This window comes from Pongo abelii, chromosome 2, assembly GCF_028885655.2.
Source record: "Pongo abelii isolate AG06213 chromosome 2, NHGRI_mPonAbe1-v2.0_pri, whole genome shotgun sequence".
NCBI classification, from domain to species: domain Eukaryota; kingdom Metazoa; phylum Chordata; class Mammalia; order Primates; family Hominidae; genus Pongo; species Pongo abelii.
In genome coordinates this window covers 29264185-29279005 of record NC_085928.1, presented here as the reverse complement: position 1 = coordinate 29279005, position 14821 = coordinate 29264185, and the positions used below count along the sequence as shown (strand labels likewise).

At 38.3% G+C, this 14821-nt stretch overlaps 1 protein-coding gene across 2 annotated transcripts in view; it reads right to left on the bottom strand.

Moving 5' to 3' along the window:
- The window catches only part of GUCA1C (guanylate cyclase activator 1C), a 51658-nt gene extending 41000 nt beyond the window's left edge, over positions 1–10658 (bottom strand). For both annotated transcript variants that reach the window (XM_054551551.2, XM_009238554.3), the window contains exon 1: positions 10455–10658. In XM_054551551.2, the coding sequence (XP_054407526.2) occupies positions 10455–10658 (204 nt within the window). The remainder of the gene's footprint in view (positions 1–10454) is intronic.
- Positions 10659–14821: the final 4163 nt, after the last annotated feature.

The window sequence follows — 14821 nt, the reverse complement described above, 5'->3', positions numbered from 1 at the left end:
CAGAGCATAAAGTTTATGCCATAAACAAAAGATTTAGAAGAATGCATAATTAGAGGGAGTTTTTCTAGTTTCTCTACTCCTAAACTACATAAAGATTCCATAGGCTGGGAAGGTGTGGAATAAGGGAAGGAAGAGAGAGTTGCCAACTATCGAGGGGGAGGGGGGCGCTGATATGTGAGAGCCAAGAATGGTTGGATGACAGACAATAGGAACACCACGTTTGGCAATTGTAAGAGCAGAAGCACCCGTGATTCACCTCCTGGGTAGAGATACACCAAGTTCCCCTGCACCTAGCGTAGATTGGGAGAAAAGGCTGTAGGTATATTTGGCCAGAGAAGCCTGACCCAGACTAAGAGGCCTTGGAGTATAAAGTAGCTGAGGGAGAATCTGACTTAGGAGGCATAGCTGTGAAGAAACAGCCCTCTGCATGAATCAGAAGATAAGGAGGGGGACTATCTCCACAAATACTGGTGTAGACACATTCTCCCCCAACACCTTGAGGTTTGGATGCACATTTGGGGTTTACAAGCAATCCTGGAGAGTGGCGGGAGAGCCCTCCTTCGTAAAGGAGGACTCAAAATATAAATTTAGTAGTAAACTAAAGTAACATTTCTTGAATGCCTGAGTATGGAAGCTGAAATTCTTACCAGATACACAAATAAAAAATACATTTTAGTCTTTTATCCCTCGCCCCCCCTCACTTTTCCCCACAAGTCCCCAAAGTCCATTGTATGATTCTTATGTCTTTGCGTCCTCATAGCTTAGCTCCCACATATTACTGAGAACATATGATGTTTAGTTTTCCATTCCTGAGTTACTTCACTTAGAATAATAGTCTCCAATCTCATCCAGGTCACTCCACCTGTACCCCAATAACTTATAGACAAATTTTTTTAATTAAATAAATAAATAAAATGATAAACCAAATTTAAAATAAGCATATAAAGTCTGTGGACAAAACAAGAAATCCAAATAAAAAATAAACATATAAAGAAAAGAAATATATTTTAAACTTCTTGAGATAATTACTCCAATTAAGCACTAAGTTACAATGTGGAAGATATGGTGGCCTCCCTTGAAATATATATGGGGAAAAAAAGGAGGGAAAGAGAGGAATGGAAAGGAAAGAAGTGCATATGTAAAAGTGAGGCTACTTAAGTTGTTTCCTGCAGGGTAAACACACCTGATAGGAATAATTTCAGAGAAACCTGAGGATGACCCTGTCTGGCAGATGCACCTGAATGTGTTCTGAGCTAGAGAATCTGGGAGTAGTCAACCCAGAGATTTGTTTCTTGTCTATGAGGAACATCTAAGCCCCTGTCCCATCCTGTGGAACATGGGTCACAGGTGATTGAGGCCCTGAATTTTAGGTTAAATGAAGGTTGCCAGGTGGAGGTCATTAAGGGGAGGGTCTTAACTGAAAACACTATAGGAACTGCATGCTGTTTGTAAGTGATTGCAGTTTTCCTGCCCAGCCTGCCACCACTGGGCCATGCAGTTACGTTGTCCAGCCCCTGCCACTGGGCTCTCTCTCATATGTAAGCCCCTAATGAAACCCCGTGTCTCATTTGCTGGCTCTGGGCAGCTTGTTTGGTCTCTTGAACCTGGTGCCTTCCTTATGAAGGTTAATAGGGGTTCAGCACAACATCTCCTCATTATTTTATTTAATCACTCAGTAAATATGTTTGCTATCTCCTGTATGCCATCATGCTATAATAGGTGCCCGTTCTGGGGAAATGTGGGATTTGAGGGGGTCAATAATCCTCTTATTCTTCATATTTCTATACTGTTGTTTCATGAGGATGAATTGATGCACCACTTGCACTTAAAAAGAGAAAGGAGACTCGGAGAGGAGTAAATGGAGGGTGAGAAAGAAGGCAGCATGCCTAAAGTACAGAGCGCAGGATGAGTGGCAGGGCCAGGTGCTCCTTCATCCTCAGCCTCTGCATTGATGTCAGTACAGCAGAAGAAACTCCACTTTGTGCACTCCCTAGGAGCAGAGCCAGAGTGCAGGTGCATTCCCAGAACAGCAAGTACTTTCCCGAGAACTGGGTGTTTTGTATCAATCTCCAGGTGAAGCCTGAGGATGCTTAGGTGAGAATAGTGCAGCCCTGCCCACTTTCACCGCCTTTAAGGAACCAATGGCCAACAACAAAAATCTACAGTTTCTGTTATCTGTGCTGGCCCGCACCTGGCCCTCAAAGGCTCACTAGGCTGTCACCAGGGTTTGCGTTGGCAGTAGTAGTTGCTGTGGCTGGTCTTTGGAGCCCACCTAACTTCAAGTCCCATCATCTCACCTGGTTTAGGTGTAACACTGACCACAAGAGCCACATACTTTCATTTTGTACTCATCATGGAGACTTTATATTTTGACACATTTGCACCAGTCTAGGACATCGGCTTTGAAGTCAGTAGAATTTTAATAATGGAATGGACGATTCCCAGTTGTAGAAACTAAGGAACTTGTGTTGCCAAGTCTTTCCCAGAGACAGATCTTAATTTTGAGAGGAGCAGTTTCCATCACTGACCTCACCTAGTAAGATTCGCTGTCTTCTGTGCTATCTTTAAATTTTTAAAGCATCCTGTTTTTAAGCATGTACATAGAACATGTACATATTTAAAATTAAATACAACTAAAAGGCCTATAATTAAAAACACTGAACTTGTGGGGTTTTTCCTAGTCTTAACATTTGTAATTAAGATGCTTATTCTTGTATCTTGATTTATTAATTTTAGACTTTGGCTTCCTGTTATACTAAAAGAGAAGTATTTAATTTTATGACCCTCATATAACCCAATGATGTGCTGGAGCATATTTCATCTGCCAGTGTGAGCTGATTGTTAAATTGTATAAGCCAAGTATTAAACAGTCATTAGCTTCAAAATTGGCCATTGCGCGAGTATTTACTCTATGGAAATCTGAAAATGTCACCAGAGTTACCTGCCCTTGAACCCTCTGAGCTAATGAAGCATTCACCAGCACACTATTGTTCTCCCACCAGATTCCCTTAATTGTAGTTAATCTAAAAGACTTTCATTTTAATGATTGTGGTAATTTGTTTTTTGAAACAGGGTCTGTCACCCAGGCTACAGTGCAATGGTGCAATCACTGCTCACTGCAGTCTCAACCCCTCCGGACGCAAGCGATCTTCCCACCTCAGCCTCCTGAGTATCTGGGACTATAGGTGTGAGCCACTGTGCCCAGCTACTTTTTTTGTGGGTTTTTTTTAGAGACAAGGTTTTGCTATGTTGCCCATGCTGGTCTCGAACTCCTGCACTCAAGCCATCTGCTCGCTTTCTTGGCCTTTCAAGAGTGTTGGGATTACAGGCGTGAGCCACCGTGCACAGCCTATGGTACATTTTGTTCTCTGCATAGCCGTGGCATACCAAAATTATTGACTTCCTTGTTATACATGGAGTTAGTAATTGCCTCATTGTAATCAGCCTGACACCACCTGAACCTAGCAGAGAATTCACTAAAGTAAGACAACCAATAATTATGTGCCTGTAAAGTATTCTTGCCAAACAAATCTGAATCTATTTAAGTTTCTATAGCTAAATACCAGTTTATAGGTAATATGAAGAATCAAAAGCAAGTTAGATGACGCAAGAGGACAATCAGATACATTTAGAATGCGGGATATTCTACAGAACCAATGACTCACTTTCCCTAATGAATCATTGGCATGAAAAGGGAAGGAGATGATTAGAGAACTATTACAGAAAAAAAATGAAGACTTGAGAGTCATAACCACAACTGCAACATGAGCACCTTGTTTGGATCCTAGCTCAAATCAAGAATCTGAAAAAAAAAAAAGTATGCTTGAAACAATCGAAAATTGGTCCACAGACTGGGTATTAGATGATATTAGCAATTATTAGTTAATAATAATGTGTATTTCAAAATCACTAAAAGAGTAGATTTTAAATGTTCTCACGACAAAGAAATGATAAGTATGTGAGATGATGTATATTTTAATTAGCTTGAGTTAATCATTTCACAATGTATTAACTATTAATAGCCTGCTATTGCTTGGAAGCCTTACCAATAACAGAAACAGTTGATTAACACATAGTTTCTATGTTATGTATACTGTATAATGCATTCTAACAATAAAGTAAGCTAGAGAAAATAAAATGTTATGAAGAAAATAATAAGGAAGAGAAAATATATTTACTATTCTTTAAGTAGAAGTGGATCATCATAAAGGTCTTCATCCTCATCAGGATATCCTCACGTTTAAGTAGGCTGAGGAGGAGGAAGAGGAGGGGTTCGTTTTGCTGTCTCAGGGGTGGCAGAGAAGGAAGAAAACCTGTAAGTGGACCCTCATAGTTCAAACCTGTGTTGTTCAAGGGTCAACTGTACATCATACCATAGCATTATACCCCATAAATATATACCATTATTATTTGTCTATTTAAAGTTTAAGATGGAATTACTGTTATTTTTAGGTATGTTAATGGCATAGTACTTACGGTTTAAAAATGTCCTTATTGGTATAGATGAATAATAAATATTTTTAGGATAAAATTACATAATGTTGGAGTATTTTTTCTTTTAAAAAATCCAGAAAACATGTAGGAGGACAGATGAAACAAAAATGGCAAAATTTTTATAATTGCTGAAGCTGGGTGATGGGTCTGTGAGAGCTATTCTCCTTTTGTATGTGGAAAATTTTCATAATAAAAATGTTTAAGCTATTTCATTTTAAATTTTGGTAGTTTTCCCTGTACTTTGCCTTGTTATCTTCAGTCAAATATAGCATCAGATTTGTTAAATATCTATTAACAAATTAATATTGCTTTTGAAATCCTCAAACATGGTAGCTGATTCATCAATGTCGTTTTTTAAGGTCTTCCTCCCAGGGTCCCCCTTCTTCCTTCTCAAACGGGATTAGCAGCTCATTGGGCTTTCTGCATATAGCTGTTGATCTGGACTTTCCTGTTCTATGATCCTCAGACTGCCCTTACCTGATTTCCTATGTTGGATTCCTCTTTCCCTGTTTGTTGATACATGTCCTCTGATATGGTTTGGCTCTGTGTCCCCACCCAAATCTCATGTTGAATTGTAATCTTCAATGTTGGGAGAGGGACCCGGTGGGAGGTGATTGGATCATGGGGGCGGTTCTCCCCTTGCTGTTCTCACAATAGTGAGTCAGTTCTCACGAGATCTGGTTGTTTAAAAGTGCGTAGCACTTTCCCCTTCGCCCTCTCTCTCCTGCCACCATGTAAAGACGTGCTTCACCCTTCTATCATGATTGTAAGTTTCCTGAGGCCTCCCCAGCCATGTCTCCTGTGCAGCCTGCAGAACTGTAAGCCAATTAAACTTCTTTTCTTTATAAATTACCCAGTCTCAGGTAGTTCTTTATGGCAGTGTGAGAACAGACTAATAAACCCTCATTTTTGATGGAGCACCTACTTCAGAGCTTCCTAAAAAAAAAGTAAGTGTGAAATAAATTTTCTAGTCTTTGCATGTCTTTATTCTCTCTTCATGTTTGATTTGGCTCGATAATTTCCTCTCAGAATTTTGGAAGGATTTTTTCCACTTTTAGCTTCTGGTGTTGGTGTTAAGAAGCTCAGTGCTATTTTGGTTTCTATTTCTGTTTTCTTTCCTTTCTTGAAAGACTTTAGGATTTTCTCTTTACCCTTCTTTTATGGAATTTCTCAGAATATGCTGTAGGTTGATGTCTTTCTGCATATTGTGCTGGGCCTTGTGAAACTTGTGTCTAACAGATCTGGGAATTTTTTTTTTTTTTCCTGAGATGGAGTCTCACTCTGTCACCCAGGGTGGTGTACAAGGGCACGATCTCAACTCTCTGCAACCTCTGCCTCCCAAGTTCAAGCAATTCTCTTGTCTCAGCCTCCCGAGCAGCTGGGATTATAGGTGCCCACCACCACGCCCGGCTAATTTTTGTATTTTCAGTAGAGATGGGATTTCACCATGCTGGCCAGGCTGGTCTCGAACTGCTGACCTCAAGTGATTTGCCTGCCTCGGCCTCCCAAAGTGCTGGGATTACAGGCATGAGCCACCGCAGTGGCCAATTTTTCTGATTTTTTTGTTATAATCTCCTATTTTCTCTGGCCCCTTTTTCTGTGAGTCTTATTAATAGGATAGTAGACCTATTCAGCTCAATTTAAGGATTTTATTTGGAGAAATCCATGTGTGGAAGGAAATAGGGAGGGAGTCTGTGACAGTTGAGCCAGCTGTCAGACCATGGTGTCAATCTGATCCAGGTGAAGAAGAAAGGAAGGGAAGGTTGGGAGAAGTGTCCTAGGCACTCCTGCAACCCAAGGTCCAGCAAAACTGCCAGGGAATCCCTGAGCCAAAGCCTGTAGACAGAGGACTCTCCTGTCTGTTAGGAATAACCTGGCCTTAGTATTTTTGCTGCACTCAATCATTGGTAGTAGTCTAAGCCCAGGCAGCATGGACTCAGGGCAAGCACAATTTGAATTCTAAAGTGAAGCATCTAGGGCATTGGTCAATTACATTCCCCAAAGGTCTGAGGTGCTAAGGCCATGGCCATTACTATAAAATAGGTTCCATTACCATTGTGATGGTTGAATGTATTCATCTATTCAGTGCACCTAGAGCACTGTCAGGCACATCATAACCACTCAAAAAGTGGGTTTTGTTTTCCAGCTTTATTAAGGAATAGTTGACAAATAAAAATTATATATATTTATGGTGTACAATATGTTGTTTTTATATGTGTATTCAATGTGAGATGATTAAAAGAAGCTAATTTCCATATCCATCACCTTATCACATACTTACCTTTTTTTTTTGTGGTGAGAACATCCAAAATTTTCTTTCTTAGAAATTTTCAAGTATGAAATATTTTATTAACCATAGTCACCATGCTATACAAGATGCCCAGAACTTACTCATCCTGCATAACTAAAACTTTGTACCCTTTGACAAACACCTCCCTATTACTCCTCTTCCCCATCACCCCCAGTCCTTGGCAACAGCCATTCTACTCTCTGCTTCTATGAGCTTGACTTTCTTAGGCTCCACATATCAGTGAGGTTGATGATGCATTACTTGTCTTTCTGTGTCTGGCTTATTTCACCAAGCATAATGTCCCCCAGGTTCATCTATGTTGCTGGAAATGACAGGATTTCCCTGTTTTTTTTAAGGCTGAATAATATTCCATTGCATATACATGGCACAGTTTCTTAATCCATTCATTTGCTGATGGATAATACTTGGGTTGATTCCATATCTTGCCTGTTGTGAATAGTGCTGCAATAAACATGGAGTGCAGATAACCTTTCAACATATTGATTTCATTTCCTTTGGATGTATACCCAGAAGTGAGATTTCTGGTTTATATGGTAGTTCTATTTTTAATTTTGTGAGGAACCTGCATACTGTTTTCCATAGTAGCTGTACTAGTTTATATTCCCACCAACAGTGTGTAAGGTCTCTCTTTTCCCCACATCCTTGACACTCAGAAAGGGTTATTGTTATTGAATGCCAAGGAGAAATCCACCATGCTGTGTGATTAGCTAAAAAATATTATTATAAATTTTATGCTTTAAATCTCAGAATGTATTTACTTTTATTTTAAGCACTATCCTAATAGGCTTGCTTAGCTTGAATACAATCCAAAGCCAGGTTAGAAATGGCACATTAAAAAGAGATCAAAAGCTCATTAATATTATAATAAGAAAGCTGTGAAATGTGAGGTTGACAGCAGGAGAAAAGACAGAACAACAAGAAAAAGCAAACACAATAATAAAAGCACAAATTTTCAGGGTTTTTAACATTAGGAAACAGCTCCAGAAACTTCAATGGGAATGGGTGTCTCATGATATTACACAGAATGTAACAACTGCTGTTCATAATAATGACCCTGATATATTAAGAAAGTGCTTTACCAGCACTTTGAGGAGGTAGAAAAGTATGAAATGCATTTTAAAATAATTTCCATCTATAGCACATAAAAGAAAAAGAAAAATATTGCATGATCTCATTTACATGTGGAATCTAAAAAAAAATCAAATAGAGTGGTTACGAGGAGTGGGGTGGGAGAAGAGGAAATGGGGAGATGTAGGTCAGAGGATAAAAGTGGCAGATATGTAAGAGGAACAAGTCTGGAGATTCATTACACACCATGAGGACTACAGTAATAAAATTATACTTATATGCAACTCATGCTAAATGAGTAGATTTTACTGCTCTTGCCACAAAGACCAAAAAATGGGTAACTATGTGAGATGATGGATATGTTAATTTGCTTCATTACAGTAACCTTTTTCCTATCCATATGTATCTCATAATATCATGTTGCATACCTTAGACATACACAATAAAATTCATTTTAAAAATAAAATTTAAAAAATAAAGTCGAACTTATAAAAACACAAAGAAAACTGCAGAGAAGCTGCATAGAAATAGTAAATCTTTGGGGATTCTGGACAGTTGCTAGTTTTATCAATTCATCTAATTAAATATATGACTTTTCCTGTGCATAATTGCACATCATTTCTTAGTATCACTTGATAATGAACAATCCTTACCCTTGTCATTTAGCACCTGATTTTATGTTGAGATCCCCACACCTTTTGTGGCATTTGTCATTACTCCTTAGGCTCACTTCCTTCCTAAGCAAACATAAAATCTCTTTGATGAATAGCAGCGGAACTTCCAAGCCATCTAAATTAAGCTCCTGGGATGGGTCGGGCCATTCCTGTGGTGGACACTGAGAGGGCTCTCACACCAAGGACACACACACCTGTTTGGACATTGTCCCTGCTTCCTTGACAGTGGGCTTCATCTGACAGCAGATCCTTGCTTCCACCCAGGACTCCTTTCCACATGTTCCCACTCTTGCATGTGAACCACTGACATGTACAATGCGTTCACAAATACTGGGCTAGCAACCTAACTGCTGGCATGGGATATGACATCAACGCCTTTGGATAATAACTGTAAAACTCGATGATAGCTCATTTTCTAACCTCTCAGGAGTACTTAGAGCCTAAGAAGCTGCTGTCTAGAGCAACAGACTTTCATCCTGATATTGGGCTGCTTATAGCAGCCATACAAAGAGTGAAGCACAGAGAATGACAGAAAGAAAGAGAAAACCAAGATTGAGAGCTGAGAGAGACATACACAGGGAGAGGCAAATAAAGATAACGTGGCGTCATGCTTATAGTATCTGGAACACATTTCCAAGATTAATAACAAAAGCGGAACCTGCCACATTTTCCCACTGATTTGTCAGCTCCTTGAAGATCGCCTTTTGCTTGCATTGACACTAAGTAAAATTGATGAGGAGGAAAGCACGGTCATGCTAAACAGGCAGTGCTTAACTCATGTTTGGTAACAAAGCACAAAAGACCATACCATAATGTCCTAAAGAAATCTATTCCTGACATTGCTACAAGGATTAAAATAGCTGTTAATTTTGCACAGGTTCAATCTTCCCAAGTTCCTGCCTGTTACCTCCTTTTAAGTCACCTGCTTCTTGGTTTAAAGTATTTTGCTAAATTCTACACATCCTATCAAACAACCAGTTGTTTTTTTTTTAATTTTACTCAATTTACCTCCCCTTCTTTCTCTTCTATTATCAGTTGGATGGCCTTCTAAAGTCATCTATTTTCTATTAGCATTTTCTCTGTTCCTTTTTATTCTAGTCAATATCTACACATTTTGAAATATACAAATCTACAGTAAAATAACCAAAATAAACAAGTAAAAGCAGGCAGAACTTGAGCCTGATATTTCAAGTTGTTGCTTTTTTGTCTCTCTTTTTTTTCATTTCCATATATTCTTTTCTCTTCTCTTTGTATTTTTTCAAGAAATGAAATTAAATGCACTACAGCTCCTCAGGAATGAGTAAATTCAAGATAAAAGTTGAGTAACAATCTTTAGAAACAAACATTTGTCTGAATTTAAAACTGTTAAGCTTCCATTTTCCCCAAACTAAATTGGTAAACTATGGGGAAAAAAGTAATAGGAAGCAGTTTAACTTTTGATTTGAGTACAGACAACATGTCGGCTAATTTGTATTGATTATATCTGCCAATCTAGATGCAATCACACTTTTAAAAGCAGAGTCCTGTAATTTGCTTTTCTATAAAATGTCACCAATGCATTAAATACTTTGAAAACAGTCTTTGTAAATCAATCTGTATTTATTAGATTTATTTAAATGATAGCATTAGAATTCCATGCCGAGATTTAATTTGGTTTTAAAATAACTCCCTACATGCAGAACACTTCCTAGGGTGGGAGAGGCTAGTTCCCAATTATTTTCATGCCGTCAGTACTAAAAGTGTTTAATGACTCACTTACCTACAAGCTGTGAGTTGCGTGAAGACCTCTCCATTCAGTGGGATGCACACATTTTACTTAAGGCTATTTTACAGGAAAAAAAAAAAAAAAAAGGAAAGCGTGCAGAACCATAGCATTTTCAAATGAAATGAAAAGTGAAAGATCTTACCTTGTTCGTGTCAAAGGTATTATAAACTTGATCAATATGTTTATTGGCCTTCTGATTCAGACCTTGCAGACCCAAAAGTGTCTTAAATTCATGTAGTGTTTGCAGGCCGGATGGATATTCCATCATAAATGTTCTGTACCACACATGGGTCTCTTGTGTAGGAACTGCTTTCTGATCACCAGCTATAGATTTGCCATTCCCCATCTTGACTCATAGTCTACAGCTTTTCCTCAGGTTGTTTTCACATAAGTTTTTGCTGGATTTAGTCCCTTACTCCTCACTAAAACTGAAGGCTAACATATGCCCTCAGAAAGCTACTCTAAACCTCTTACAGCAACAAGCTAAATAAGAATAGAAAGCCAGTGAGATTAACTCATCTGCCCAGTTTTAAAACCAAGGTCACTTGGCACTTGGTAACTAACATGCTTACAGGCATGCAGAGACATAGTTTTTTGTGAAGGGAACACGCAATATTTTAGAGAGGGTGATCCTTGTTATATTGCTAGCCATAAATTTTGCCTACATTATCGAGTGGTACAGTGGGTCTAATGGCAGGAACTTTGAGTTGCAATCAGGAAGCCTGGATTCTATGCTTTGTTCTACCACTTATTAACTACATTGAAACATTACTTACATTCTCATCTGTTTCCTCATCTGTAAAACAGTAAGAAAAGTTTCTGCCTTTTCATACCTGAGTATTGTGAAGATATATTTAGATAACATTTTACATGAAAAAATCATACACTGAGTATTATTAAAAAGAAGTCTATGTATAAGAGAGAAAAATAGGTAGAGAGAATCAAATAGTAGTAAGAAGAACTTCAGATGTAGTAGTCAGATAAAGGAACATATTGGGCTGTGTCTTCTGGCAGTGTTCTTCCTTTCTCTCCCCCACCCTCTGTTCTTACCTTTTTCTGGTCTCTCAAGTATCTACACATGCCATTGGCCTGCCAGCTTTATCTCACTCCAGTTTTCTAATCTGGCTAATCTTGTCCTAACCAAGCCCCATTTGCCAATGAACTTAAGAACAGGGTCAATGGACCTAAGAACTGTATCCAAGGTCCAGTAGTGGAAATGAATGCTTTGTGTGGTCCTCAGCCCATTTTGGTACCAACCATACTTAGAACCAGAAAACCCCAGGTGGAATATAATTCTGTTACCCCTAAATTACAGTTCTCCTTTTTTTTTTTTTTTTTTTTTTTTGAGATGGAGTCTCGCTCTGTCCCTCAGGCTGGAGTGCAGTGGCATGATCTCAGCTCACTGCAAGCTGCACCTCCCGGGTTCATGCCATTCTCCTGCCTCAGCCTCCCGAGTAGCTGGGACTATAGGTGCCCACCACCACGCCCAGCTAATTTTTTGTATTTTTAGTAGAGATGGGGTTTCACCATGTTAGCCAGGATGGTCTTGATCTCCTGACCTCATGATCCGCCTCAGCCTCCCAAAGTGCTGGGATTACAGGCACAAGTCACCACACCTGGCCTACAGTTCTCTTTTCTAACCTCACTCAATTCTTTCTTTTATTTTCATTTTGGCCCAGTTCATATATCTGGTCTCTGTCTTTGTCCCTACTCCTTAGTCCTGACTGATTACCTGTTTATTATAAAACCCTTGATTCCTAAGAAGTAGTCATCATGGCCTAAATGAACTGCCTTGACCAGAAGTGGTGGTGGTTACGGTGAATATGGTTAATTTTGTTTCAAACATATAAATGTAGACTCTCAATGGGACATTTCGATGCCATAATTAGAGTTAAATAAAAGGGCCGGGCACAGTGGCTCATGCCTGAAATCTCAGCACTTTGGGAGGCCAAGGTGGGTGGATCCCTTGAAGTCAGGAGTTTGAGACCAGCTTGGGCAACCTGGTGAAATCCTATTTCTACTAAAAATACAAAAATTAGCCGGGCATGGTGTAATCCCAGCTACTCGGGAGGCTGAGGCAAGAGAATCACTTGAACCCTGGAGGCAGAGGTTGCAAGTGAGCTGAGATTGTGCCACTGCACTCCAGCCTGGGCGACAGTGAGGCTCTGTCTAAAAAAAAAAAAAAAAGGTGAAAATAAGGTCATAGAATGTAAAACTTATCCATTTGAAAGAATTACTTGAAACCATTAGAGTGAATGATACTCTTTTTTGGACAGTAAAAAGGACAAAGGGGAGACAGTGAGGACTCAGCCTCGGGATTATTCAGCTAGGAATTAGAGAAATATCCTGCTAGAATTTTCAAAAAGCATTCTTTGGGGAAGTCCCCTTTAAGACTCTTTCTAAATGTCTGCCAGAGGATGCTCAGAGGCACTTCTTATCACCATTAACATTTATTAATCACTAATTTTTTAATTAAAGAAAAAACGGATACAGATGATGGCAGAGGAAGGTACTAAAAGTTTTCAAGGAGGCAAGAAAATCCTTTGAGGAAGGAAAACTTTGGATGGATCAAGAATATAAGGACCTGAGATCCAGAAACTGTTTCTTCATATAAATTCTACTTTAAAGAAAATTGGCCAAGCGCAATGGCTCACACCTGTAATCCCAGCACTTTGGGAGGCCGAGGTGGGCGGATCACCTGAGGTCAGGAGTTCGAGAGCAGCCTGACCAACATGGCGAAACCCAGTCTCTACTAAAAATACACAATTAGCCAGGCATGGTGGCGCGGCACCTGTAATTCCAGCTACTCGGGAGGCTGAGACAGGAGAATCACTTGAACCCGGGAGACGGAGGTTGCTGTGAGCGGAGATTGTGCCATTGTACTCCAGCCTAGGCAACAGGAGTGAAACTCGGTCTCAAAAAAAAGAGAAAAGAAACAAAAAGAAAACCTGCATAATGATCATTTGCTGATGCAGAAAAACTTTAAAATTATTTGTAAAATGAGAATTCTTATATTGAATACAATATTGTATTAAAAAATCAGGAGTCTTGCTGTATAGAACATTAGCCAGTCATAAGATCACGGGAAAAAGCCTTCATTCATGATAGGCTAAAAAATAAATCTAACTGCAATAAATATAACTAGGAATGTGCAAGATGTATTTGAAGAAAATTTAAAAACGGTACTATAGGGTTCCAATGAAGACTTGAGGATATGCAAAGGCATATCTTGGTCTTGGGTAGAAAGACTTAATATTAAAAAACATATCAGTTCTCTCTATATTAATCTGTACTATCACCACAAACCCCCATCTAAAAAAAATAGAATTTGAGGGATATTGGTGGCTACAAAATATAATTCTGAGAATCAAGCATAAAAAAATACACAAAAAATTTTGAAAAATAAAATTATTAAATAGCCCTACCAAAAACACCATGAATCTGGCATGAGAAAAGATGAAGCACTCAATGAAAAATAAATAGATTCTTTTTTAACTAGGCTCAATTACAAATAAGAATTTAATATGCAATAAAGGTGGTATGGTAAGACAGTAGGAAAGAACTGATTATCAATTAATAATTCTGGGACAAAGCTATGGCTATGTGGAAATGCACATACACACATACATAAACACAAAGCATTTCTAACTTACTTCTTACTCCAAAATAAGTTTTAGATGAATCATAGGTTTAACAATATAAATCACTATAAGAAAACAAAGCAAAATTGTTTTATAATTTTAGCATGGGAGAGTCCTCTCTAAATATGACCATAGAAGCCATAAACAAAAGGAAATTAAATCGTAATCTTTTAAAAAATCCCAGATGACTCAAAACACCATAAAAACAAAAATAAAGTTTGTTAGAAAATATCTGTAATATATATCATATAAAAAAGATAATATCCCTAATGCGAAGATAGTTCTTACAAATCAATAAGAAAAACACCCACCACCAAGTAGAAAAATTGACAAAGTCCAATTTAAAAATCTGAATGACTTTTAAACATATGAAAAGATGCTCAATCACACTCAAAGTATAAGAAATGTTTGTTCAAACTACAAGGATATACCACTTTTCACCTGTTTGATCAGCAAGATAAGAAAGTCTGGTAATCCACCAGGTAGGTGAAGGTATGAGGAAAAAAACTCATACACTGCTGTAGGAGTGTAGACCATAAAAATTTTTTCGAAGTGCTATTAGGCAGTATCTATTCATAATAAATGTATATGCCCTTTAATCCAGCAATTTGTTTGCTGAGACATTTGACAGACATAATTGTACATGTGCGAAATGAACAAATTTATAAGGATATTCATATGTTGTGTGTATGTAAATCCAAAAGAACAATAAAAACCTAAACATGCATTGATAAGGAAATGGTTAAACAGATTTAGTATCTCCATTGAATAAAACAATAAGGAGCAGTTGAAGATAATGAGAGGTTACCTCATTAGCTCTCAATACATATGTATTATTACATGTACTGGTCTCAATATGGAATGATCT